We start from the raw sequence: 27,441 nt of genomic DNA on the forward strand, positions 1-27,441 counted from the left end.
TCACAAAACCATAGTCACAGAAAGACAGAAAATATAATGGAGAAATCAAAAGGAAGACTAATAGTCAAAAGAAAAATGTTCAGTAGGACATAGAAATCAGGAGACAAAGCTGAAAGGAACTAGGGTAGCAGTAAAGATGAAATTAGAAATGATCTTATATGGTGTGTTGCTTCCCCAAAATAGCAAATATAATTTTTAACTGTGTATGAGCAGACATTCTTCTGGGTGAAAGGAAAGCAAAATATAAATGTCTGAAAGCAGACAAGGTTATAGAGCACTGATATCTTCTGACTTCTTACAAGTCTGGACACAGCTTGCTTCAGCTGGCCTATGACTGACAGTCCACTCTTTGCCAGGTGGGTTCTAACTGGGCCTAGGTGTGGGTAGGTACTGCTACTCAGGCCCACATACTTTCAGCCCCCTCCGAATGTGCTCCCTCCCTGCCTGTCTGGGTATATGCTTTCAGTCTGCATGCATTCATTCAACAAGAATTCAGTGTGGACCAGACATTGCTGCAGGTGCCAGGGACATAGCAGTGAATTACAGCAGATAATGGTCCCACCGTGGAGCTTACATTCTAGTAGGTGATACAGACAGTAATAAACAAGATAAGTAAGGAGAGTATATATGTAGTATGTTAGATAGTGGTCATCGGTAGGAGAAATAGAAAACAAGAAGAAAGGACCTGAAGTGAGTGTATGTGGAGGGGAGGATTCAAATTTTTAGGAAGGTAGCCAGGGAAGGCCTCTCTGAGAAGATGACACTTCTAGGACATTCCTTCTAGTCCTGATCTTCTACCGTTTCCCACTGGTAAAGACAGTACATATTTGCCTATCTGACTTTAGAGATCCTTTTCCTAGACTTCAGGGTATCTACTTAGGTCTGAAATCTTCGCCCTTACGTGCTCCCTGCAGTCTCTTGTTCTGGGTTCTTGAAAACCTGACCTTCTCATCGGATCCACTTTACCAGTCCTCTAAGGTTTATGGTAACCGTAAGGCATAGTTAGCAGAAAGCTATTAAAGTTATTCCACTCTTCCTTAAGCAACATGTACAGAAAAGTATAACATTTGTATGGCACTCTGGACATAAGCAACCTTGACATAAGAGAAGGTTGCTTATGTCCAGAGTTGAATGGACAGAGCCCCTCCTGGCTGACCTGAAGGGTGAGAGGATCAGTATTTTCACATACCTGTGACCCTTTTGTACCAGGCACACAGGATGGAAAGCTCTTTCCACCTACCATTAAGGAAATACCTGAACCTAGATTCATTAAAACTATGCGGACTAGGTGTCTGATTCCTGTCAATATATTCCCTCCCCAAACTTGTATCCATCTCAGTTTTTCTTGCCTTTGTCATGGCTTGAGATAGCTTTTTCTTTTTTATTTCAGCTTACTTAGAACCCTTGATGTAAATCTGTGTAAAATTTAGAAAATTAAAAGTATAAATGGTTAAAAAAAAAAAAAAGAAGAAGAAGAAAAGAAAAGGGGAGGGCTTCCCTGGTGGCGCAGTGGTTGAGAGTCCGCCTGCCGATGCAGGGGACGCGGGTTCGTGCCCCGGTCCGGGAGGATCCCACATCCCACATTGCTGGGGAGCGGCTGGGCCCGTGAGCCATGGCCGCGGAGCCTGTGCTCCGCAACGGGAGAGGCCACAACAGTGAGAAGCCCGCGTACCGCAAAAAAAAAAAAAAAAAAAAAGAATTAAACTTGAAAACTTACTGTATTTAGATGATCCTGTCTTATTCTGGATATAGAAGGGGGCCGTTAATGGAACCCTAATTTTTCTTTGCTTAAATAATCCAGACTGTTTACACTGACTAAAATACTGAATATTTGCTAAATATTCACTTCACTTTATTGCTGAAAACATATCTTGAGGAAATGACACTAAGGAGTTATATCTTTTCTTTATTAGTGAATAATCACTTCCTTCTAAAGTTACCAATGAATAGATAGTGGGAAGCAGCCGCAGAGCACAGGGAGATCAGCTCGGTGCTTTGTGACCGCCTGGAGGGGTGGGATGGGGAGGGTGGGAGGGAGGGAGATGCATGAGGGAAGGGATGTGGGAACAGATGTATATGTATGACTGATTCACTTTGTTATAAAGCAGAAACTAATAAAAAAAAAATTAAAAAAAAATAAATAAAGTTACCAATGAAACATCAACGGTAATTGCTTCTAGAATGTGGTATCATTCACAATGTGTAGACAAATTGAGTTGTCTAGTATGTTTTTAGACATAGCTCAAATTAATTAGGTAATTGAAAATCTATACTTTGCCTTGTAAACAGACTTTAAAATTCAGGACATCTTAGCATATATGATACTGTACCACTTTTGACTACATGTACTGCTCAAGAATTCTAGCACTCTTTCTTCCATTCAAAGGGTATACATTCTAATTCTTTAAGTGGTGTTTTCATTAACTAAATAGCACTTTTCAGGCAGTTTTTGTTCATTACTGTAGCTGTTATTCATAGGTTAGTTTCCCTATTCATTGTTCTGTGCTACCTTATAATTATTAGTTAATATTAGGGATGAGTGTTCTAAAAGTTGACCACTAGAAATTCTTGTGTTTTCAGCAAATTATTCATTGTAATTAGCTGGAATCAAGCACTTTGGGGAAACAACTGATCAGATACTCATTTAAAATAATCTAACTATATGAATGATATTTATGTAGATCACCAATATTTGCCCTGATTATATATATGTACTTAATTAGGTCCAATATTATCCTGTGATTTTGACTTTTCCAGTGTTCCAGTAATCACAGTGAAAAGTAGTCTCACTCCAGAAATCTCACTTTAAAAAAAAATTAAAAATAGCCACCATGTTTTTTACAGCTTTCTGAACCAATTTGTGAAAAATTCGTCAAAGAATTTGGCAGTAAAGGTGGCAACTCTCCTTTTACTGAGCTAACTTTTCCCTTTAAAGATAAAAAGTTTTTAATTATTTTGGAATGCTTTTGGATAAATAACCAAATAATATGAATTTATATTTGTACTTGAAAATTGTTTAAGTTACGAGTAAATTTGTGAGAGATATTATTTTTACAGTCCGCATAGCAGTGTCTCATGGCTCTTAGTGCTATGTCCCTAGTTGTTGGAAAAGTAAGTCAGGACCAGTGATACCTAAGACAGAGATCTTCATTCTTTTTAAACAGATATTAAGTATTGATCTCCCCTTCCATGGCTGTCTGTGCTTCACTTGTCCTCTTTTTCTCCTTTCCTCTGTCAGCTGTCTGGGTCAGTGCTCTGGATTGCTCTCCCTGGGTCTGTATATTGCCCTCAGACTCTCTCTCTGTCATCTCGTTCAGTCTCTATGTGTGGTTCTTTTCTTATAATTTTTGTCTTCTGTGTCTCCCTGGCTTCATTGTCCCCCACCTGGAGACTCTTTGTCCTGCAGCCTATGGAATCACATCTCCCCCAGCCCACCATCTCTGCCTGCCCCTTCCTGACCTGTGTGGTTTGCCTGAGTCCACTGCCCCTCACTTCTCTTTGACCAGCTGTGTGATATGTGCCTCCCATCTACACCCTCCCTGCCTGCTCTGTCTTGTCACAGACAGACATCAAGTCACCAGTGATAAATCTGTCTGCTGGCAAAAATACCCCCAAAACATACCCCTTCAGAGGAACTGCATTGCTTTCTAGTAGTGATTCAGAACTTCTAAACTAAACATTCTGTGTTACTGAAATGAAAATGCAAAAGAGAACATTAGGCACCATAGATAGGTCAAGTATTTACCATTTGTAAAATCCTAAGATGTTCTAAGTTGATTATCAGCACTTTAAAGCAGGGGTATATTTTTAAAAGATTTTGTCTCATCATAGTTCTTAAAATATAGTCCTTTAAAGGAAAATAGTTTCATTTAATGAAAAATATTTTAAAGATAATTTGATCAATGACTTCAGCTTTTAGGTATTAACATTGGTTTAACTGATATATGATATCTAAATATTCTTTGAGAACTGGTACTAGTATTTCCATTCATATTATCTCTATCATAATATCCCCTTCAACCATACATATTTCACCCCAAGTATTCAATATGTTATACCAATAAATAAAGAAATCGTGTACCAGCTAGTTTATGCATGTTTTGAATAATCTCATGGTACAATCCTTGACAAAATTCAGTTATTTTACATAATTTCTTAATTTCTAAAGTATTATAGAAGTTACTTGTTTAAAATTTTGGGCAAATAAACATATATATCATTTTAGGCTTTGTATAGCAATGATCTTTATAAATGAGACTTTTGTAAGAGACCCTAAATTGAAATTTTCTAATAACTTTCTAAAATCAATACTGGCTTAGAGATTCTTTTGTTTTTAGCTAGTTTCAGACATTTTAAAAGAGCAAAGTGAATTTTTTCTTTTAATTTCCTTTTAATAAATTGCCTTTAAAGAAATTGAGTCTTCTTTCCATTTTAATTTGTGTGGCAAAGTAGCCACACCTTTCCTGCTTAGTTTCCAGAAGGATAGTGATTAAATTTAAAATAAGACATTGTTAATTTAAGACCACAGATACAAATGATTAAATATAACCAACATGTGGGAAAGCTATTTGTGGAACTAGATGATATGCAGGTTGAATTTTATAATAAAAAGTATAGTTTTCCATAACCATTGTAGTTTAGATTTTTATAGCACTTCTCTTTTGAAGGAATAATCTCTCAGCATTATTTGGTTTTACTTTTCTTCAGAAATAATATCAAGCATATAAAATCAACACTGGCAGCAAAGCTTAAATTTTAGAAAATCCAAATTTAATTATTTTTACCAATTAATTAGTTTTTGACTTAATTAATTTCCCCTAAAATTAGAGCCTAATCCCATGTCTTACTTCAAACTTGAGTTATTCTTGGTTCTCTTGGGGTAAGAAACTAACTGTAAATATTTATTCCTTAATTGTACAAAGATTTATTGAGTACTTAATATGTACTAGGCACTAGTTTAGACTCTAAACATTGCTAGAGGGGCTTCCCTGGTGGTGCAGTGGTTGAGAGTCTGCCTGCCAATGCAGGGGACACGGGTTCGGGCCCTGGTCCGGGAAGATCCCACATGCCGCGGAGCAGCTAAGCCCGTGCGCCACAACTACTGAGCCTGCACTCTAGAGCCCATGAGCCACAACTACTGAGCCCGCGAGCCACAACTACTGAAGTCCACGTGCCTAGAGCCCGTGCTCTGCAACAAGAGAAGCCACCGCAATGAGGAGCCCGCACACTGCAACGAAGAGTAGCCTCCGCTCTCCGCAACTAGAGAAAGCCCGCACACAGCAACGAAGACCAACGCAGCCAAAAATTAAATAAATAGATAGATAGATAAATAAGATTGCTAGATATCACTCTTGCCCCTCAAGGAACTCACAGTCTCCTAGGAAAAAAGTCTTTTGTCCATTGCAGAGATTCTCTTGGTTCCTAATCACAGGTTGATCATTGAAATAGGTGAGGTGAAGAGGAAGGTTAAGGACTTATGAACTCCTTCAGGACCCAAATGTAACTCTTAGTTCACTAACAGCTTACTTTATTAAATGGTACCCCACTACTATCTAAGAGCTAGTGCATCTTCTCAAAGTGTCCACCTTCCTTCCCTACTATTATAAGACCCTGACTTTTTACTCTAGCTATATGTTTCAAATGAATGTGTTACTTGTCATTTCAAACTCTTTAATGGTATTAAGTCAGCATTTATGAAGAAGAGCTTTAGATTTAACATGACTGTGAGAAATTTGTATCCTCCCAAATGTGTGGAGAATTAATTCTATAATATGGCCAGACGAAGATCTACAATCATACTCTATAAAATGAGGATAATACTAGTACAGTCTTCCTGGGTTATGGTCAGAATTAAGTGAAATAATCCATACAGGACTGTTAAAATAGTACCTGGCATATGGTTACAACTCAATGACTGCAGGTGGTCCTCGCTTTGCACCGTTCTAATATACACAAATTTCAGTTACCATAGTTTAGTTAAATAACACCAAACCCCCCAAAACAAGGTTCAAAATTTCAGTTACCACAGTATATTAACTATTAGTAATTGCATTAAGTACAACTCTCTATGTAAATAACAGATGCATATCATGATCAATTACCAATTATATCCCTTTTTTCAAAATCTGTCACTGACCAAACACTGCATATCTGTTATTCAGTTCATACACAGTAGCACTATCTGTATTTATAAAAATGGATGGTCAGGGGGCTTCCCTGGTGGCGCAGTGGTTGAGAGTCCGCCTACCAAGGCAGGGGACACGGGTTCATGCCCCCGTCCGGGAAGATCCCACATGCCACGGAACGGCTAGGCCCGTGAGCCATGGCCGCTAAGCCTATGCGTCCGGAGCCTGTGCTCCGCAATGGCAGAGGCCACAACAGTGAGAGGCCCGCGTACCGCAAAAAAAAAAAAAAAAAAAAAAAAAAAAAAGGATGGTCGGAAGAGAGATCTGGCCAACAAAGATGAAAGTGAAGAAAACACATGAAATGTTGGAAGTGAAATTGGAAAGCACTGTGACGAAAAGATGAGGATGTCCCAGAGGAAGTAATACTGGCAAAAAAAAAACACTTCACATCAAATGAACTCTCAGAGATATTTCATGACATTGGAAGATTGAAGGGTAAAATGTTGGAAGCTGATCCACACTTAGGAGTGTGAAAGTTAGCCAAGGCATAGAAAAGATTTGCTTGAACTATATCATAAGTTATATGACAAGAAAGCAAGCACTATTCAAACTACTCTTAATAAGTTTTTTACAAAGAAATAAAGCATCTTAATTCTCATTGTTTCTAATGTTTTAAAGATGAAGTGTAATGTACTAAATACAATTAGTCTTACACTTTTTTTTCATTCCCCGACCCTATTCATTTTTAGCTGACAGTAAGAAGACTTTTAATGTTTTAACAAAAAAAAAGGTCATGGAACAACCGTAGGTTTTTTTCATTGATTATTATGATCACTTTGCCTGATTTCAGCTTGTATGGTCCTCTGTATAGTCCCACACTACCGTGCAAAGCAAGAACTTCCTATTATTATTATTAGAAATTATTTTACCCAACAATCAAGTACCATAGTTTTAGAGAAATTGTTCTTTGCTTTTCAATATTTGAGAATTAAAAACTTTCTGTCATTTCTCTCCTGCTTCTTTCTATTTTCTAGATTATCTAAGTCCTGATTCTAGTTATGTCTCGTCATAGTCTCAGAGCCTCCCAGTACATCTTCTGCAGAAGTACAGGCTTTAAACTCCTCAATTTTCCGATTCTTCAGCATTCTCCCTATTTCACTCTTCCAATTTACTTAAATTCCACACTGACCCTTTCCCTTTCACTCTCCTTCCTGTTAGTGTCCTATTCTTCCATACTCTCCCTGAAAGCCTATCAGCTCTTTCACACATTGTCTTCCTTTCAAATGACCCCTGCCCTAGAACATATCCTTATGAGAAACTTCTATAAATTCATCAGTTTCTTCCTTGTGTTTCATCTACTTTTCTGTCAATCATAAAAGACAAGTGTCATTCTTGAATTTAAATTATTACAAGAAATTCTACCACTCTATTTGGTTTACTTCAGTTCATAGTTTCTTAGAGAGATTCCAGGGACATTCACAGAGGCCCCAAACTTAATGATGGTAATGGCACCAAAATCAACTAATTTGGAATCTCCTTAACAAAAAATAATTCTCACAGCACCTAAAAGAATTGCATCCTATAAACAAAAATTCTGTTCTACTTCTCATTTACTTCTCTGAGCCCATGTCACATCCTAAATTACTGGTTTCATTGGTCATAAGCTGTCATTTCTGTTAGGTGTATTTTACTGTGCAGTGTAATACAAAATTTTTTCACTAAACAAGTTGTGTATCTCCTGCTTAAAAGTGTAAGCAGAGTACAAATTTGAATGCAGAAGACGGTGGCTGCGCCCTGACTAGAGTAATCAATGTGAGAACGTCCTTAAAGCTTTTCTTCTGTAACAAGGGCAAACTCAGCTAAAAAGTTTGTTTAAATCCTGCGTGGCATAACAAGAACCGTTCAACTTTATCTACTTATGACTACTTTGAATACACCTGACTCATCACCATAATGCCTTTCAACTCAGCCCTGCTCAACTCAACCACTCTTCCTGCCTTATACAGATATTGTAAATCTTTAAGGCTTCTGATGAAGGCGGTAGGGTTTTTATACTTAGTATTATTTTATGGCACAGGAAGTTCATAGGTCATGAATATCACAGATCTACAAAATAAAATGGAAAGGTTTTTCTCTCTACACTCTAAAGCTCTTTGTAGTCTGATTATGTGGGTTGTGTCATATTTGTGTCACGAGCTGTTATTTCTAAGCAGCAATTATATCACAGCAGAGTCATTTTTTACAATAACAAAAAGAACAGCAACAAAATGAAGTAACAACAACAACAAAAAGTCCTTCATCATCTTAATCTGAAATTAAGAAAATCAAGGAAATTTTATGTTGGCAATATGCTACATTCTAGTTTTTCTCTATGTATTTCATAAGTAAAAGCATGTCGTTATTCACAAATAGCTGTCCTGTCTTACCTCCTTTACAGAACAGTGCTATTTTATCTATTTTGAGAATTTATCTCATAGAGTAATAAATTATTCTTTCCAGTGATGACACTGATGTGACTAACTCTTTTTCCATATTGTTACAACTTTAATGTTCTTACTGTATGTACCTTATCTACATTTACCAAGTTTTCTTAACAGCCTAACTTATCTTCAATGTCTCACTTTGTCTTTCTTTTAAATTAATTTTTATGGGAATATAGTTGCTTTACAATGTTGTGTTTCTATGGTACAGCAGGATGAATCAGTTATACAGACACACATAGCCCCTCTTTTTTGGATTTCCTTCCCATTTAGGTCATCACAGTGCATTAAGTAGAGTTCCCTGTGGTATACAGTATGTTCTCATTAGTTATACATTTTATACTTAGTAACAATAGTGTATATATGTCAATCCCAATCAGCCAGTTCCTCCCTCCCCACCCCCTTTCCCCCTTGGTATCCATACATTTGTTCTCTATATCTGTGTCTCTATTTCTGCTTTGCAAATAAGATGATCTATACCATTTTTCCAGAGTCCACATATATGCGTTAATATACGCTACTTGTTTTTCTCTTTCTGACTTCCCTCTGTATGACAGTCTCTAGGTCCCTCCACGTTTCTACAAATAACCCAATTTCATTCCTTTTTATGGCTGAGTAATAATCCATTGTATATGTGTACCACATCTTCTTTATCCATTCCTCTGTTGATGGACACTTAGGTTGCTTCCATGTCCTGGCTATTGTAAATAGTGCTGCCGTGAACATGGGGGTGCATGTTTTTTTTTTTTTTTTTTTTTTTTTTTTTGCGGGACGCAGGCCTCTCACTGTTGTGGCCTCTCCCGTTGCGGAGCACAGGCTCCGGACGCACAGGCTCAGCGGCCATGGCTCACGGGCCCAGCTGCTCCGCGGCATGTGGGATCCTCCCGGACCGGGGCACGAACCCGTGTCCCCTGAATCAGCAGGCGGACTCTCAACAACTGCGCCACCAGGGAAGCCCCTACATGCCCGCCTGCACCGCCATCTCAGCCCACTGGGGGGCAGGGCTCGAGGGCGAGGCTGGTGGCTGTTGTGAAGCCTCGAGAGCCCTCCGTTCCTACCAGACTGCCTGCTCAGGAACGGTCTTACCCCATGGCCGGACACAGGCCCTCAAACTTCCCCGTGCTGGGCGCTGGTGGGGACAGGCCCGCAGGGCCAGTGCCGGTGCAGGTTGACACTCCGATCAGGTTGAGCGCCCAGGCGGCCCCCTGCAGGCTGATGGTCTGGCCAGGGGTCAGGCCGGGGATGTGCCCAGGCCCTGAGGTGTGGGCGCTGTCCCCAGGTCCCCCGCCGTGCGAATTCCTGGACGGGATGATGCCTTGCCGGCCCCGGGTCGGAGCTGGCGAGGTGAGCGCTTGGTTCGCAAGACACTCTGAGGTCGCCTTCCCCAGTCCCTGCATCGTCCCGCAGTGCATCCCGGCGCTGGCGCTGCCAGAAGACGTCTCGGCCGTAGAGAAGGAGATGGAGCAGTTGGCCAAGGAGCTGAAGTAGAAGAGGATGACCCTGGGGTACTCTCAGGCCGACGTGGGGCTGCTCATGGGGGCTCTTTTTGGAATGGCACTGAGCAAGACGACCATCTGCCGCTTCGAGGACCAGGAGTTGAGCCTCACCAACATGTGGAAGCTGCGACCGCTGCTGAAAATGTGGCTGGAGCAAGTGGACATGGAGAACCTTCTGGGCTTATGCAAAATGGAAACGATCCTGCAGCAGGCTGGGAAGCGCAGACGGGCATACAGGGAGAGGCGCATCGGAAACAGCCTGGAGAAACTCTTCCTTCAGTGCCAGCAGCCCACACCCCAGCAGATCAGCTGCATCGCTGGGTGGCTCCGGCTGCAGAAGGACTTGGTCCAAGGTTCCATAACCGGAGCAGGATGGGCAGTCGGCCAAGCAATGATTTCTCCCCACTGGCGGAGGTGGGGACTGTCGGACCTCCTCTCCCAAGAGGACCAGTGTGCTTTCCCCTGACATCGGGACTCCATTTCTGTTCCCCCCCTTATGGGGGACCCTACTTTACACCGTTGTACCCCTGCCCCTTTCACTGAGGGAGGAACCCTCCTCTCTGCCCCAGCCACCACCCTGAGCCTCCCCAGGCTTTCCAGCTGAGGGACCTGCTTTTCTGGGGAGGGCCAACCCAGGGAAACGGGTTCCTGGGGTTCATTTAAAGGCTTTTAGCATTAAGTCCTCCATTAGTTGTCCAAAGATGTTAAGAATACGTAAGGGAGAGGGAGGGAGCTCTTTAGGAAAATTTGGGGAGGGAGTTTGAAGTTTACTGCTGTGTTGTTTTTCCCTTTGTTCTTCCCTAGCATTGGCTTTAAGGTACATTCCAAAACGTAGATGGTTTTGGATATTTTGTTTCTCTCTGTTTATTAATTGAAAAGTAATTGTGTCTCTTATTCCTAGTGGTTATCAGTAAACATAGGGATATTCTTATGAACACAATATTGAGTGAAAAACTCAGGTCACAGAAGACTATGTCAGTGTATTATTTCTATCAAAACCAAGCAGAACTTTGTGTGAACACAGAGTCCAAGATAATCGTTGCCTCCAGGGAAAGGTTTGAGGATGGGACAGGAAAAGAGTACATAGAGCCTACCCAGAGCCCTTGTTGAAACACAAAGAGTTTGCCTGTTCTCCCCTTTTTCTTGAAAGATGTGTTCTTTCCTAATTCACTTTTCAGCTCCATTTGGTTTATTCCCTGGGAATTTCCCTTACTTTCTTTTGAGCTCAGAAATGCTTTGTAGAGGATATTTGTGATAGTTGATCCAACTATCCAACTCCCTGGTGGCTTTTGCAGTGGTGCATCTTAAATCACTTTTCCAATCTCTTCCATGAAATTGGTCTTTTCCAGTTTTCTACTTCTACGTTGGTCAGTATGGGTCATCGTATACTAAACAGAAGTCATTCCCTCTTTGTTTTCACACCTGCTGCCGTACACCTCCATGTAATATTTATGGTTTTATAATTCTATCACCATATATTATATCTGAGTTTATGTATTCTTTTTGCTTACTAATCTTGTCCATTTTTTTCTCTACTTTTTTCCTTAATCAGTCTTACAAAGAATTTATCTACAGGTATTTTCAAATAACAAATCTTTTATTTTTAATCCTATTTACTGTTTTTATTTCCTAATTATTTAATTTTGGGTTTATTTTTATTAATTGCTTTTTTCTAGTTTCTTCTGGTTTCTTCCAATGTGTATTTCTTCCTCTCGTCAATATCTGAAAATAGAGCACTGTCAAGACACATAGGTTAGTGAAAATGGAGCCAAACTTCAAAAAACCACGAGTATGTTGTCAGTGGGTAACAGTGTCATATGTCAGAGATCAAATAACATAAATCAAGTAAGCTATATCATTTCTTTTACAAAGATGTCACGGGTACATGTCTTAGAACAATTTCAGGGGAGAAGTTAGTAGAGGCAGGTTCCAAACAACAGTCCAAAGTCTTCATATTTGACAGATTTTCCCCTACCTCAGTTAAAAACATAAATTCCAACCACTCACTCAATGGGATCTTTACCATCATTCTGAAAATTTCTGTATCAAATGTTTCCTTTATCTTGTATTTCCTTTTGACAAGGCAGGTATTCTCAACCTGAAGATGCCAAACCTCTTTGAGGTATAAGCAGAATAGCATGTTTGTACATATGTGCATTTTCTTCAAAGATGGTGATGGTAGCCTTCATCACATTTTCAGTGGGGACCATGACTCTGTAGATCTACGATTTTAGAATTTAAGCAACACCTTCCCATTGATCATCTTACTTTTGAGAGTTTTCCCTTGAAAACTATAGGTAATTCCTGGTTTTCTTCAAGTCTGTATTTTCTTGGTATCTCTAGCCAGTACACTATAAAGGCCCTGAATCAGTTCTTACATAAGTCTTTCAAATTCAGACCAAATACTGTATTGATTATTGCCTTTGTTGTTCTTGTGCTTTTATCATTCCTTGGCACTTTAATTAGATTCTTATCATAAAGAACAATTTCTCTCTTCCCTAGAAGTTATCCTACTTCTTGTCTAAGAAAACTTGAGGTGTTAGGAGATTCCTCCTTATTCCAAAACATTATCCTGCTCTTAAAATAGCATCTGTTTTCTATTATTTCATATTTTTAAAATGTGTGTAGTATACGTCATTGTTTATTATACTAAAACTGTGTCATAGGGATTTATTTTTCAGAATAGCCACTTTTGTTTATGACTTTCTTCTAGAAATAGTCTTACTAAACAGTACTGATATCCTTGGCAGAATCCATTTATGAATTCTTTTTAGGGTACAAAATTGTATTATCTATGTAGAACAATGTTTTTACAATGAAAACTACAATTCCATTCGAATAAAATCCTAGTGGAATATGGGAGTATTACTTGACAAAGTGATTCTAAACTGAAGGAATGAAACTTAGGGAAATATGGAAATTTTGAAGGTAAAGCGTTAGGGCCTTGTTCTACCAGATGTTATGAAACTACAATAATTTGAACACAGTGTTGTGGTCGTGATGAACAAAATAAAAGAAACAAGTATTTGGCTATTCCATCTGTGGTCATGTAAATTGGTACAACCTTCATGAAAGGCTGTTGGGTAATTCATATGAGAAGTTTTTAAAATGTGCTTTTCCTTTGGCCCATCATTTCAACTTTTAAATAATGTTTATAAGAAAATAATTGTTATATGTATGCAAAAATTTAGTGATAAGGGTGGTACCACAGCATTTTTAAAAAATTTTAACAATGAAAAGTTAGAAACAACGTTCAATAAAGGGTTAAATAAATAAAAAGGAACACCATATAGGGTAAAAACTGACAAACAGTTCAGAAAAGATTGTTGAATGAGGCGAAACAATTTATTAAACTTTATGTTGTCATTTTTTATTTTTTAAGGAGAAAGGTATATTACAGGAAAAAATATATATAATAGGTATTACTGGTGAATTTTTAAAAATTTGCTGTATGTATTATACAGTTTAAAAATCCAAGAAATATATCTAAACAAAGACTCCAGAAAATCCAGGATTCCTAAAAATATTCATTCTTCTAGTCTTTCTTGTCTCTAAATGGTCATTTCTCATTATAAAACAATATTTTAGAATAATAAATATGGCCTTTTCATTTTTAGTCAGATTTGTAGTTTCTGTAAAAGAAAGGCAATTCTCTAAACGGAGGAGTATTGGGACATATCAGTTGGAAAGGCATTGCTAAAAATCAGGGTTTTTTAAATCAGATATCCATTAATGTTAAAGAGCTGTAGTGTAGCTCAGTGAATGAAGATACCTGCCATATGTCTGTTTTCCTGCACAACATGGTAATTTACAATTACAATTAGAGTGTTTATATACCTCAGTGTAGTTAACCTACATTTAGAATATGATATAAGCCCAAATCATTTTCATGTTCCTGGATGTTTACTTTTCAATTTAAAAAAAGTATTTGAAAATTCAAAATCCTGGTTTTATCACGGTAGAATTCTCCCTACTTGTCATGTTTGAAGAAACTAAATGAATATAAATGAGATCTGTGGATTTTTAGATTTGAAGGGAGTCCGTTCCTGTGATTACAGCCCCAGCCAATTGAAAGATGAACTGTCATGAAGTAAATCTACCCCAATACCCAGTAGAATCCTTAAAACAAGGCATTAACATTATCATGGTTACACCAGTGAAGAGAAACATGACAAGAAGCTTTGGGAGTCTGTATGGTTTACCTCAGGGGCTGCCTCCAGAAAAGAACCCAGCGGGTAGGTATGTTGGGCTGCTGCTCTGCCACCTCACTTTTTAGCTGTGAGCCTTGTTGTGAATTCTCCTAACGGCAAAATCAGCTACTTTGGCACTGAACTTGTGTTTCTTAGGTTTCCTTCCCCCAGCTTCCAGCAAAATTCGAAATGCAAACCAACTTCACTTATCGCTATTGACTCTTCTACTGCCTGCCTGCCAAAGACTATGGTCAGAAAAGGAAAAATTGAGGCCTTCCATTGATTTTAAAATCAATGTTCTCTTCTAAATCTGTACAACCTGTTTAACATGTCATTTCTTCTTTGCCAAAGGAGTAACTCTATTGTTTAATAATTAGTGTTCCTTCTGGGATGCATGGTATAGGCCTTCTTTTAGAACTGGCCAGGGCAGTGTATAAGATGCATTAAGTTGAATTGTTGTCTTAGAATGGATGATAATGCTCCTGGAACAGCTGTAAAACCTTGGATATCATTGACTGAGTAGTGGGCAAATCTTAACATACACCTTTTTACTGAAAGAGAATTAGTTTCAATATATCATATATTAGTTAGCTAGGGCTGCCATAACAAAGTACTATAGCTTGGGTGGCTCAAAGAATAGAAATTTATTTTCTCACAGTTCTGGATGCTAGAAGTCTGAAATCAAGGTGTTGCAGAGTTGCTTCCTTCTGAGGACTATCAGGGAAGGATCTCTGTTTCAGGCTTGTAAACAGCCTCCTTTTCCCTGTCTCTTGACATTGTCTCCCCTTGTACATATCTGTGTCCTAATTCCCTCCTCTTAGAAGGATACCAGTCATTGGATTAGGGCTGCCCTACTGACCTCATTTTAACTTAGATATCTCTGTAAAGATCCTATCTCCAAATAAGGTCACCTTTGGGGGTACTAGGGATTAGGACTTCAACATACACAGTTTTGTGGGATAAAATTCAGCTCGTAACACCAACCTAATTAAAATTTAAGCTAGATTCAATTATTTGTTAATGTAGCCATTCAACAAATATTAATTGAGTACCTTATATAGCAGGTTGTGCCCTCGGTGCTTAAGATGCAATGGTGACCAAAACAGGCTCATTCTGACCTTCAGGGTGCTTAAAGTATGCTGAGGTGTCCGCGTTAAACAAATAAGCATGTGATGACAACTCATGATAAATATGATGGGGTATCAGGTATCAGGGGTCTTCATTTAGATTTAGAGTTATAGTCCTCCTGTTACATGAGTATTGCCTCTGATAACATCAGTTGTTAACAAATATTGTAAGCCAGAGGAAGTATGGCACCATAGCCAAGGCATAGTTTGGAAAACAGGCTTTTCTGGGTGCAAATCTCAGCTCAGTAACCTACCATCTCTGTTACTTGAAATGACTTCTTTCAGCCTCAGTTTCTCATCTGTGAAATATGTCTAGCAATCCACAGGGTGAGAGAGTTGATAAACAGATAAAACTGGGTTATATAAAAAGAAACCCCTAGGACTTCCCTTTTATACAGTAGCCACCCTATAAGTTTTCTCTCCATTGTGTTTTCACTGTACCTTGTCTGGGCTTTATTTATAGCTCATAAATCACTCTTTTGCATCCTAGGAAGTTTCACACAGTGAAATCGTGCTCATCGATCAATAGCCAAAAGTGAATAAATGAAAGAACAGAAAAAGACAATAGTCTCAGTTGCTAGAAAACATACTATCTAACATTGGGAAATGACTTTTGGAATTGTAATAATTGGAAGGCAATTATAAAGTTCATTTCCTTAGCTGTCAAATAACAACTAGGTAAGGGAACAAAGGTTTTGATGTGAAGGATTTAGATAAAGACTTTCTGAAAACCCATATAATGTTATATAATTGAAAGGAATGATCTCTGAAGTTGTTTGTAGCCTATAATAATTGTATGAGTCTCCATGAATAAGAACAAAACAATGTACCACAGATTGAATATGGAGGCCACAAGGATGTAGAGTATGGGAATGGACAGAAGACATTGTTCCTCATACTGTGATCACCACTTAAAACTTTCCTTCCTGATCTCCTGCTGTGGTCGCAGTTGTCTCCCAAATGCAAGCCCAGTCCCGCCTTCATTCATACTGTTTCTTCATTGAACTCTAGCTTTTCTGTCCAAAGCCTACTATATTAGTTTGCTAGGGCTGCCATAACAAAGTACCACCGATTGGGTGGCTTAAGGAACAGAAATGTATTGGCCCACGGTTCTGGTGACTCCAAGTCCAAGATTAAGGTATGGGTAGGGTCGGTTCTTTCCAGGGCTGGGAGGGTAGGATATGTTCCAGGCCTCTCTCCTTGGCTTGTAGGTGGCTATCTTCTCTTTATTGTCTCTTTACATTGTCTTTCCTCTATACATTTTTCTGTGTTCAACTTTCCCCCTTTTATAAGGACACAAGTCCTATTGGATTAGAGCCTACCCTAATGACCTTATTGTAATTTGATTACCTTTGTAAAGACCCTATCTCCAAATAATGTCATATTCTGAGGTACTGGGGTTTAGTACTTCAAGGTATAAATTAGGGGGGGAACCCAATTCAACCTGTGACATCTACCACTCCTGATAGACAATATAGGTCGTGCTGTGGGGGGAGGATGTAGGAACCCAGAGAGACTTGTTTATTTTTTCTTGCAAAGGAGTTAAATGAGAGGCGTGTGATGGAAAGGCAAGAGCATTAGCTGTGGAGCCAGGCAGGCCCAGATCTGCGTTCTGTCTCTAGGTCATTCACATAGGTAATATCACCAATCCAGGGTAACTCATCAGAAAATTTCAAGAAAAATAACATTTTTTCCCTCCCAACAAATGACTTTATGGGCTGAAGAATTACAGTAGCTACTTATTTCTATCTATTTTAGGAGCACAACAATTGTACTTTTATCAGTGAGATTGAATGGCTTTATCTTAGGAAGAAAATTTTGTATATTTTGATAAAGATATGATTCTTACTTTCCCCAGAAAAATTGCTGTGAGCCTATTGAGAAAGCCCCGTCACTTTCTGCTAAGCATTGCCAGCCATTAATTTCTTCAAGCTAATGTAACAGGACAGTCAAGTGACTTGCCTTTAATTTGTTGTGATTGTGTTATATTTATGAAAAGCAGAGCTAAAACAGCTGATAGCAAGTGTTTAGACACTGGTTGTTTTCATAAATGGTTTTAAGAGCATTGCTAAATCTAAGTAGACACTGAGTAAGTTTTCTCAGTGTGCGAAATGTAAATCATTCTTTCTGTAATCATAAGTCATTAAATGCATGCAAATGTTATAAATGATTACCACATTTCAAACATATTTTTATGGTACCAGTCTGCTTGCTAAATATGTATTACCTTTGAGGTTTAAACTAAAGAGGTGGGAAAAGACTTACCATACAGGAATTTATTATGTTGTTCTTTTCTCTCCTAAAAAGGCAATCATACCAACACCATAGGTAGAAAAGAATGTTTTTGCTTCTGTGTCACATCATTAAAGTAGTGAATCTAATGCTGTAAATTTTTGTCTTCTGGGCCAAGAAATTTTAAGTAAAATACTAACAAGAATGTTATGCCTTTAAATGAGAAGTGAAAGAATCTTTATCCTTTTTGTTTGAGTTTCCAGAAATGGCACACTCCATAAAAAAAATTGTTTCATTTTTATTTTTAAACGGAGTTTCTTTCATTAGTCAGTAAACAGTTTATTTGGTGAACATTCTCTGAGCACATATATACACCATGTGAACATTTAGGAAACAGAAGGTGCTTGAATTTGTGAGATTTAAATATTTTCTCACAGTTGATCCAGTGATACTGCGGTAGAAATAAAACCACATGTAAATGAAATACCGCTTTCTACTGAAAAGCACATATAAATTTTCTATCATTGTTTTAATGAGGGCAACAATGATTCCATTTACTCAGTGGAACATCTTATAAATCATTAGCATGTTTACCTCCATATGCATTCTAAGACTCACCCATAAAACTCTACCTGTCCTAATCACAAATATGCATGTACATTAAATTATATTATCTGACTGCACATATTTTATACTGCTAATATTCTTGCAAATATTATTAAATTTTTAAAGTATAAATAAAGCAATGATTTGGTTTCTCACTTGCTCTTCTAAAAAACATGTGCATGTACCTACTAATACTCATATTTTAAATACATTATGTAAAATATGAGCTATGTAGATCAAAGGTGCTACACCAGAACATGGCAAGCAAAAGGAATAATGCTCAGCATCCAGCTTTGGTCCATCTCCCAGAAATCTTTGTTGTGGCCCCAAACCAACTCCTGTTTTTCCTCCAGTTCTACATCCTCACATTCTTATAAGTATAGGGTATAGTAATTCTTATTATACCCTATACTTCCTTGGTGGTTAAATGTCTACTAAGCACCTGTTAAGGGCTAGGCACTAAAGATCAGAATTAGACAAGGTACACATAGGTTGAGTAGAGAAAAGGAGTGAGAAAAATCAAGGATCACCTCATCCATGGCCAGGGTTAGAGGAAAGGACAAAAGAACAACCCAGAGGAAGGAGCACATAACTCAGTGGGGGGTACCTGTCCCATTAAGAACAGGGACCACTGGAGCTAAGTAAGACTTGAAAGAAAACTAGGAGTTGTTAAGTGGAGGGTGTGAGAAGAGGGATGGGGGAGACCAAAAGTCAAGAATGGGAGAAAAAAGTGAAAGGGCTTGCTTTTGACTAGAAATCGAGGCTGTGATTAGTTACTGCAATTGAGAGTTAAATGCAGTGGCTAAAATTCTGATAGCCATAGCAAAAAGTTACATAGTTCTCAGTACGTGAAGCTAATTACATGAATCTTTCAAAATGCATTGAGAAAAATATTTTCTCAACATTAAATTTAAAGATGAATATATCAATCTTAAGGAGACATTGAACAACACAAGAGATAATCTCTTTAATTTGTTGTGATTGTGTTATATTTATGAATTTCATAAAACTGTTGATTTGTTGTTGTCATTTAAGACACACAATCATTCTTCAGGTGACTGGTTCTTATATTGACTTAGAGCAAATAGCCTAAGTCTTAATACTAAGATCCAAGGTTCTGAAGGCCTTTCTTCCAGGAAATAAAATAATTTTGTGCTGGCATAAAGCTTCCAGATGGTTTGCCTTTGTACTACTGAAAAATTAATGGTTGGCAGATCCACTGTCCTATTCTTCTCAAGAGTCATTGTCTCCACTAGGCTTTTGATACAAAGGTGTTAATCAGAACCTTTATGTTTATTGCAATATCGTAAGAAACACAGGGACGAGTTTAACTGAAAAAACCGTCAGACACCAAAGGTAGTGTCTTAAGTTAGTAGCCTAGTTGCCTTTGTGCGCAAAAAAAAAAAAAAAAATCTGATGAAAAACCTTGTTGACTGTCATGGAACATGGTCATTCTGTCCCTGCCCATGGCTCCAGATGCAAGAGAGTGCCTGGCATGATACCAGGGACAGAGATCAGTAAGTGTGCCTAACAAGCAACTGACTTAAGATAAATCATCAATTCATCTGTGTTTTTTGTTTTTTTGTTTTTTTAATCTTTATTGGAGTATAATTGCTTTACAATGGTGTGTTAGTTTCTGCTTTATAACAAAGTGAATCAGTTATACATATACATATATTCCCATATCTCTTCCCTCTTGCATCTCCCTCCCTCCCACCCTCCCTATCCCACCCCTCTAGGTGATCACAAAGCACCGAGCTGATCTCCCTGTGCTATGCGGCTGCTTCCCACTAGCTATCTATTTTACGTTTGGTAGTGTATATATGTCCGTGCCACTCTCTCACTTTGTCACAGCTTATCTGTGTTTTATCCTCATATGAAATAAAGATGACTGAAATATTCCTGTACAGAGTCACTCTGAGAACAAGAAAACAAACAAGCAAGCAAAAACTCTCATAAGAATTTTTGAGAAGTACTTAGCAAGGCATAAAGAGCAATGCAGTGCTTAATAATGCTTTTTTAAATAAAATTTAAGGTCTATAGATCTTCAGTTATTAAGTCCAGTGTTGCTTCTATCTGTGAATATTGAAATGCTTTAATATATATAGTAATCTTTACAAAACTTTCTAAAATGAGTCCTTAGCGCCAATGTAGATGTTGAACAAGATTAAATTTATTTTCCCAAATCATGCAAACTCACCAGTGTCAGAAGCCATCAATAAATACATAAGTCTTGACACCCTTGCTTTGTCCTTGTATATACTGAGTGACACTTTTTAGCTTATTTCAGCATACAAGTTTTGAAGACAGGCCAGAAATCTATTAGGATCCAGCATTGATAGATCTGTTTCTTATGAATTTAGGTCACTTCTGAAAATCCCAAAAGTATGTATAATGAAACAGTTGTTAGGTGAATAATTTTGAGAGGTCTGCTTGAGGTAGCAGACTCATGTTTGGGGCATTCCATTAGGCAATTGTCTTTTCAGACCCTTACCATCAACTGAGAAGAGCTAGAAGGCAGAGAGCCTAAAAACATAAGGCTTCTAAAAGTTAACTATGTTGGGATTTGATAAGGATATTTAGAAAGTGGGAGATAAGTAATTATTTTGAGAACACTGAGACATTTTTATTGGAGTTCTTTATAACTCAACTTGAAGTGGAATATAGCTTGTACGAATCATAATGCCAGATGACAGTTATTTTCCATTCAGTTCTTAAAGTGGTTTACATATGATAGTTCAAGCAACATGAAAATTCATTCTGGAAAAGCATTTGTTGTCCAAGGCTTTCTTAACCAAGAGAAATAGCTACACCTAGATCTCAATTGTTTATGAGTGAATTGTATATTCAGGGCATTATCTGCAACAAAACCATGGTCTTAGGCTAGCTTTCCCTTGTTTCCCAGTATGTTTCTATGCCACTTTTCCCCAATACCAAACTCTTGTGTTCTCAGCAAATGCAAACTACTTTTAATTGTGCCTAGAAAGACATCAGGAGAATAAATTACTTCTCCTCTCCCACTGCCCTCCTCCCTTCATTATTTTAAAGTATTAGAAAACTCAATATGAATTACTTCGTTTTACCCTTTCAGTTACCTATAGCACTTAACGTGGATAATCCAGAAACTTCTTGCCCTTAAACATGTATTAACATTTTAAAAAACGCTACTATTAAAATTTACTATGTAGTAATTTTACAGATCCAAATGAATATATGAATTCAAATATGCACACATAAGTATCAGTCTGTCGTTTTATAGAAGTTGGAAAAAAAGAGTAGAATATTATCTGCCCTTTTCAATTACCGTGTTAGTACAGACTCTTTTCAAGTTACGTAAGTCCAGTTCAAGCTGCTTACCAAACAAACAAACAAACAAACAAAGAAAAAAAAAGAAAAGAAAACAAAAACAGTCATTTATTGATTAATGTCAATGGGAAAACCCAGGGTTAGATTTACTGCTGGTACTGCTAGATTCTGGGGCTCAAACTCTGTTACCAAGACTGTCCCTCCATCTCCTTCTCTACTTTTCTTTGCCTATTGGCCTATTGGCCTATTGGCCTCATTCTTTCTTGCTTGCAGACAGGGCTTTCTTCACATAGATAAGGAGGGTGGCTACAAGCAGTTGGAGCATCTTCTGTTCAGCATTTTTCCCAGAGGAAAAGCTCTAGCATCCAAATAGGAATCTGATCAGTCCTGCTGGAGTACTGTGATGATCCCTGAACTCAGCACTGAAGCCAAAGAGATTGAGGAGTAGGACCAGACTGGCTGTGATCGACCAGCCTGGGCCAGCCATATCTATGATGGGGTTGGCACTGGGGCAGGACACTGTAACTGGTAGCCCCACAAAGGGCTATGTGAGTTGAAGAGTGCTTCCCCAAAGAAGGATTTTGGATATGTCCACTACAGTTGTCATTGTGTCAGTTTCTCTAGGTTCTTGGAAGATTTAATGTATGTGCCACAATCAGATGCTTATGTGATCTGATGCAGAGAGAAAAGAATATGTGGGATAACTAAATACAAGAAGATTCTACATTTTGAACACTTGAACTGATCCATCAGCAGACTATTATTCAAGTTTGTGATTCTGTAATGGTTCACCCTGGGTCATTTTGCTGTTACTGATTCCTGTGTGCCACTATGCAGAGGGCCTAATTGCAGCGGTATTCACTCCTGTCAATACTTTTGGGTCCTAGAGTGGCATTTACTCACCTATATCCTAAGATAGCTTAATAGCATCTGTACCATAGGCCAGTTTTAACGTTTGAACATACACAGACAGTCCACTAGTTCTTCCTATTAATCCTACTTTATCCATTGATACAACCAAATTAATCTTTTCAAGGGAGAGCTGCTGATATTTGGGGGTTATTTTTCCCAGTATTTAATTTCTCTCTTGGTCATACTTTCATTTGGTATTTATCTTCTAGCACATAATAATCTATTGTAGTAATCTGTTTTATAGAAGTTTGGGGGGATTACTAGGGTTCTAGACTTCTGGAAAAATTGTCCCTCAACTCTCACAGATAAATATATTATGCTTTATTTTTTAAATTGCAGTGAAAAATAAAAATCTAGGACCTATTTTGTTATTCATAAATTATTTTTATATCCAGTTGAAATAATATAGGTTCTTGCAATCTGTTTGCCTTCAATAGTAAATCAACAAATTAGACAAGCAAACTGAAATCACTAATGCATCAGTTGCTCTTCCTCTTCTTCTGTCCTCAGAGAAGATAGAAAATGTATGGTCAATGTCCTCTCAATGCTTTATATACAATAAAATTATTTAATATAGCCTAGTGACTATATTTCAAAATTAAATTGCTCTCTCACACAAAAAATTTTATTCATTAAATATATTGATAGACCAGTCAATTTATTATGAAATATTGTATTTCATTGTGAATACAAGATGTAATTTTAACTACCTAAAGTTTAAATATATCTTGCAGTCAATGTGATAAGAAAGCATTGTGCCATAGCTTAATTGGTAGTGTTTTTTCTAAGTGGTACTTGGAGTAATGATGAATCTTAACATCAATGGTATTTTGGGTTTGATGACACACAGTACTCTAATTATGTGTCTTCATTTTCCCAAAGGGTTTCGTCTAAGTCAAAATTCTGTTGGTCAGCATCTTTTAACAACACTAAGTTTGATATGAAGATTCCCTTTTGTAAAACTAAGTTTCTTTTTGTAACATTAATAGACACTCCCTAATGTGTCTATTGTATAAAATTGAAGTTTTGTTATTGTATTTTTAACTCGGAGCACACTTAGATTAACAACGCTTCTCAGCCATCATTTTCACAGGTTTGGGTTTTTTTTTTAATATGTATACACAAAAAACACTGGTGTCCTTTAGCTATTAATAATTTATTTTTGACATTTAGAAACAATTTTATATGTTTCATTCAAGGCAAAGACAACATGATATTGAGAACCTACAACTGTTATATGTGAAACTATTTACATTAATCTCTATAACTCAGTTATGACTCTCTTGCTTTAAATCTCTTTGGTATGTTTCTGTTCTGATTTACTGCCTGGTTTAAAGATTAATGTCACAGGGTAATTTACTACAGCTTCACAGATGGTATTTGAATCTTTGTAAATGGGCTTTGGAATCTGTGCACAATTCTATATAATGTTAGGTTAACATCAATGTAAATGTTGAACTTGAAACAGTTCTAAAAGATCATGATAGAAATTTCATTATCCCTTTCTAAATACTATAACTTTTTAGGGGATTTCATGGGCTAAGTATTTTTACTTCACTAGTGTGGTTAAGGTGTAACTAGCTCCTTATATTTGAAATCACCAGCCCCTATAAGTTGAAAATAAACATAAAAAATAAATTACCTCATTTTAAACTATTCTAAAGTTCTAGTCACAGAAGTTACTGTTCTTATTTTTACAGCTTCCTACATGAAATGCTTTATAGAATCCACAAACACACATTGCTTTTAGTGTCTTTCCTTTGATGTCTATAAAAGACCCATTCAAAGCTGGAGGTAAGTGCCCCTAATGCACACAGCAGAAGTTGGCTAAAGTTATTGGAAGCTGTTAGAGATAACCTTTCTCTACATGTCTTTTGAGGGAAAAACTGGTACCAACAATACCAGTTAAACTGTAATTAGTATAACTAACAACTAATAAGAAAGAGCAGACTAGAGGTCATTCTTAAGAATTTAAAGGTATTAGCAGGTTAGGGTTGTAGGGCATCCTATCCCCCAGCTTAATCTGCTGCCCTAGCTGGTGAGATTTGTTGAAGCCATCAGTGCCCTCTAACCCCGAGGTGTTGCTCTCTCATAATTTATTGGTCACATGCCAAGCTCTCTTTCCTGTCTAGTGAGATGACTTTGGGAATGGCAAATTCATTTTAAAGTTCTTGTTAAAAATGCCTGCAGATTTTCAATCTTGTAACGTAGATAAAGGATTACAGATTAATTTGCTTTAATGTTCTTGTCCTACAAACCTTAGACTACATTGAAATTGTCATTTTGCTACATTAACAGAATATGATTCGTTGAGACCATTTAACATGTATTATAAGGGAACGCTTAAAATCTAACTATTAAATCAGATGTTGTGTAACTGATTCTAATACATACTGAATATTCCACTTTTTATGAGCCACTTCTTCAAATTTAATTGCCCACCAGTGGCTCTTGTTTATGTTTACAGTCAACTCTAATGCACTTAAAGGGTAAGAACTTAACAGAGGAATAACCTTTTGTTTTCATGAGGTGTAGTTAACCCCTCTCTTCTAGTATCTGGCTTTGGATTCTTCCGCATCTCATTACATGATACCGACACAAAAACAAGAGGAATGCCATAGAACTTCAATTGTTCTTTTCCTTTTCCCAGTAAAGTCATGCCTGTAAGATTGTTTCTGCATCTAGAAGGTTTTTTTTTATTATTTTAAAGCAATAAGACCTATGAAGAAAGAGTCAAAAGAAAAATTTCTCTTTCAACGTTTTTATGTTACTACCTAGGTCTCAGACTATCATTACTATCATATGTATTATAGATTTTTTTAAACTATAGATTATTTATTACTCATGAAGTAAGCGGAGGCAGGCCCCAATAACTAAACAAAGTTTTAAAGTGGGAAGCATCAAACCACATGAACCTAAAGAAAAGAAAATTTGAATTTCAGGTTATCATACGTCACTGGACACATAGACATCTAAAACTTAAGGAGTACAGCCTTAAAAATCATAGTTCTCATTTAAGTACCACAAGAAATAACTAGGATATATTCTTCCTTTGAGTCCTCCATCTCAGTGTTTTATATACATATTACTGGTGGTTTGTGGATGAACTGTTTTTTTATTTTAGTAGTTATTTGTTTATTCTAATGTATGTTAGCAAAAGATATGAATAACACATGGAGCCTTTTTAATGGATATTATTGCTTTGGACTAGGCAAATAGAAAAAGTGAATTGGTGTAAAGAGAAATACTAGGTATTTTTGTAGTACTGGTAGTTTGTGAATATGGCAAAATGCATAAAAGTCTTACAAAAATGACTGGATTTAGGGACACAATACTCTGTCTAAACATGAAATTCCAATAATGTTTATTCTAGCCAAAAATTCACAAGATGCTCTTATCCCTTCATTTCTATCTATCTATTGGTCTTCATTTATTTAATTTATGTGTATGTATGGGTGTACTTAGCAGTTTCATGTTTTGTTTTCAAAATAAGCCAGCTTCTCTGGGCTTCAGTCTTGGGTTAGATGATGCCTAAGGTTCCTTCGAGGCAGGGTTATCAGTCCTCAGCTAATAAATTCCTCAAGATTGGGAACCAAATACGTATAACTTGATCTAAGTAGTAGTTAGCATAGTGACAACCCCAAATCATCATGAATACATGTTCACCATCGATTGATTCACGTGTTCTAAAGACAGATGTAAGTATGTTTTTGCATATCCATGTGCTTGCCCCAAACTAACAAATAATTTTAATTGTCACATCAGTAATTTAAAACTTTTTCAAAATAGAGAGTAAACTGGTGCTACTTAAAGTTCACACAGACACCAGTCTTTTTTCATGCTAGGATTTCCTAAGCAGTGGCACCACAGACAGTATTGGAAAGTCTTATTTTTTTCCTCTTCCATACTATCTTACGATTAACTATGAGAGTAAGACATCAAAGCTGAACTGACTTCAAAGCCTGTAACACTTACGGTTTCCAGCTATTACTGTTACCAGCCGCTCTGCCCTAATAGCAATTCATCTTACAGAGCTGCCTCGCTAGGATCCACCCCTCTGCTTCCCGCCTTCCCCTTTTCCAAACCTGTCAAATTAAAAACTACCCTTTACACGAATCTCAAAGTTAAACCAGTCCAAAGAGTTAGCATATTTGCTTACTTTCAGGATTTTACCACTAAAAAATAGACCATATTTATTTATTTATTCACTTTTCCCAAAATTATGCATTTTACCACAAGGCCTTAGACTATGTTCCCATTAAACATATAATGTTCTTCATTATGTTTATTTCAAAAGTATAATATACACATGTAGGTAAGATTGTGTATACGCCTGCCACTTTAGTTAGGTTCACAAAATAAAATATTAAAAGTTGAGTCTGGTACTTGGCCCTGTAAATCAATGAAGTTAAAAGGAATGAAGTCTAAAACATGGATTGTCCATCATAAATGCCTGAAATATAATTCTTGGAAGCACATGCTTTCTCTAGTGAAAAAATAATAAAGTTTTCATGGACATATAGTTTTCCAGCAATATAAAAGTTAATATATTAGAGCTTCTCCTATACTCATAACCAAGTAGGTACTAAAATATTATGCAAGCCAGTTTCTTGAGAAGTGTAGAATTAGCATCAGCTGAAGATTTTCAATTTTTCTTTAAATGGCTCAGATAAAAATTTTAAATTATTTTCCTTGAATAATTTGGTAAAGTTGATGGTAGGTATTCAGTACCATGGGGTAGGAGGCAGGGGGAGCAGCTCTTGAAATCTGGTAGATAGCATGCAGATCTTAAAGTGACAGCACCAAAGGACTAACAGAAGACTTAATGATTTAGCTATTCTCAACCCCAAACCATATATGACATTCTGAATACTTACGACGGAAGCTTTAATTGTGGATTATGGGAATTAAATAAGCTCAATATAATGATTGTATTGTTTGGGAAATGGAATGGACTGCATTGTAAA

At 37.3% G+C, this 27,441-nt stretch overlaps 2 protein-coding genes across 9 annotated transcripts in view; both read left to right on the plus strand.

Annotated features, from left to right (window-relative positions):
- ARB2A (ARB2 cotranscriptional regulator A) overlaps positions 1–27,441 on the plus strand; it is a 455,970-nt gene that overhangs the window by 305,715 nt on the left and 122,814 nt on the right. The gene's annotated exons all lie outside the window — the stretch shown is intronic.
- Positions 9,358–10,901, plus strand: POU5F2 (POU domain class 5, transcription factor 2). The gene is given in 4 exon segments (XM_082623481.1): positions 9,358–10,090; positions 10,094–10,451; positions 10,454–10,625; positions 10,627–10,901. Coding segments are annotated over 4 exon segments (1,005 nt in total). The 5' UTR covers positions 9,358–9,694; the 3' UTR covers positions 10,706–10,901.

Source organism: Mesoplodon mirus (assembly GCF_964341445.2).
Source record: "Mesoplodon mirus genome assembly, chromosome: 5".
NCBI classification, from domain to species: domain Eukaryota; kingdom Metazoa; phylum Chordata; class Mammalia; order Artiodactyla; family Ziphiidae; genus Mesoplodon; species Mesoplodon mirus.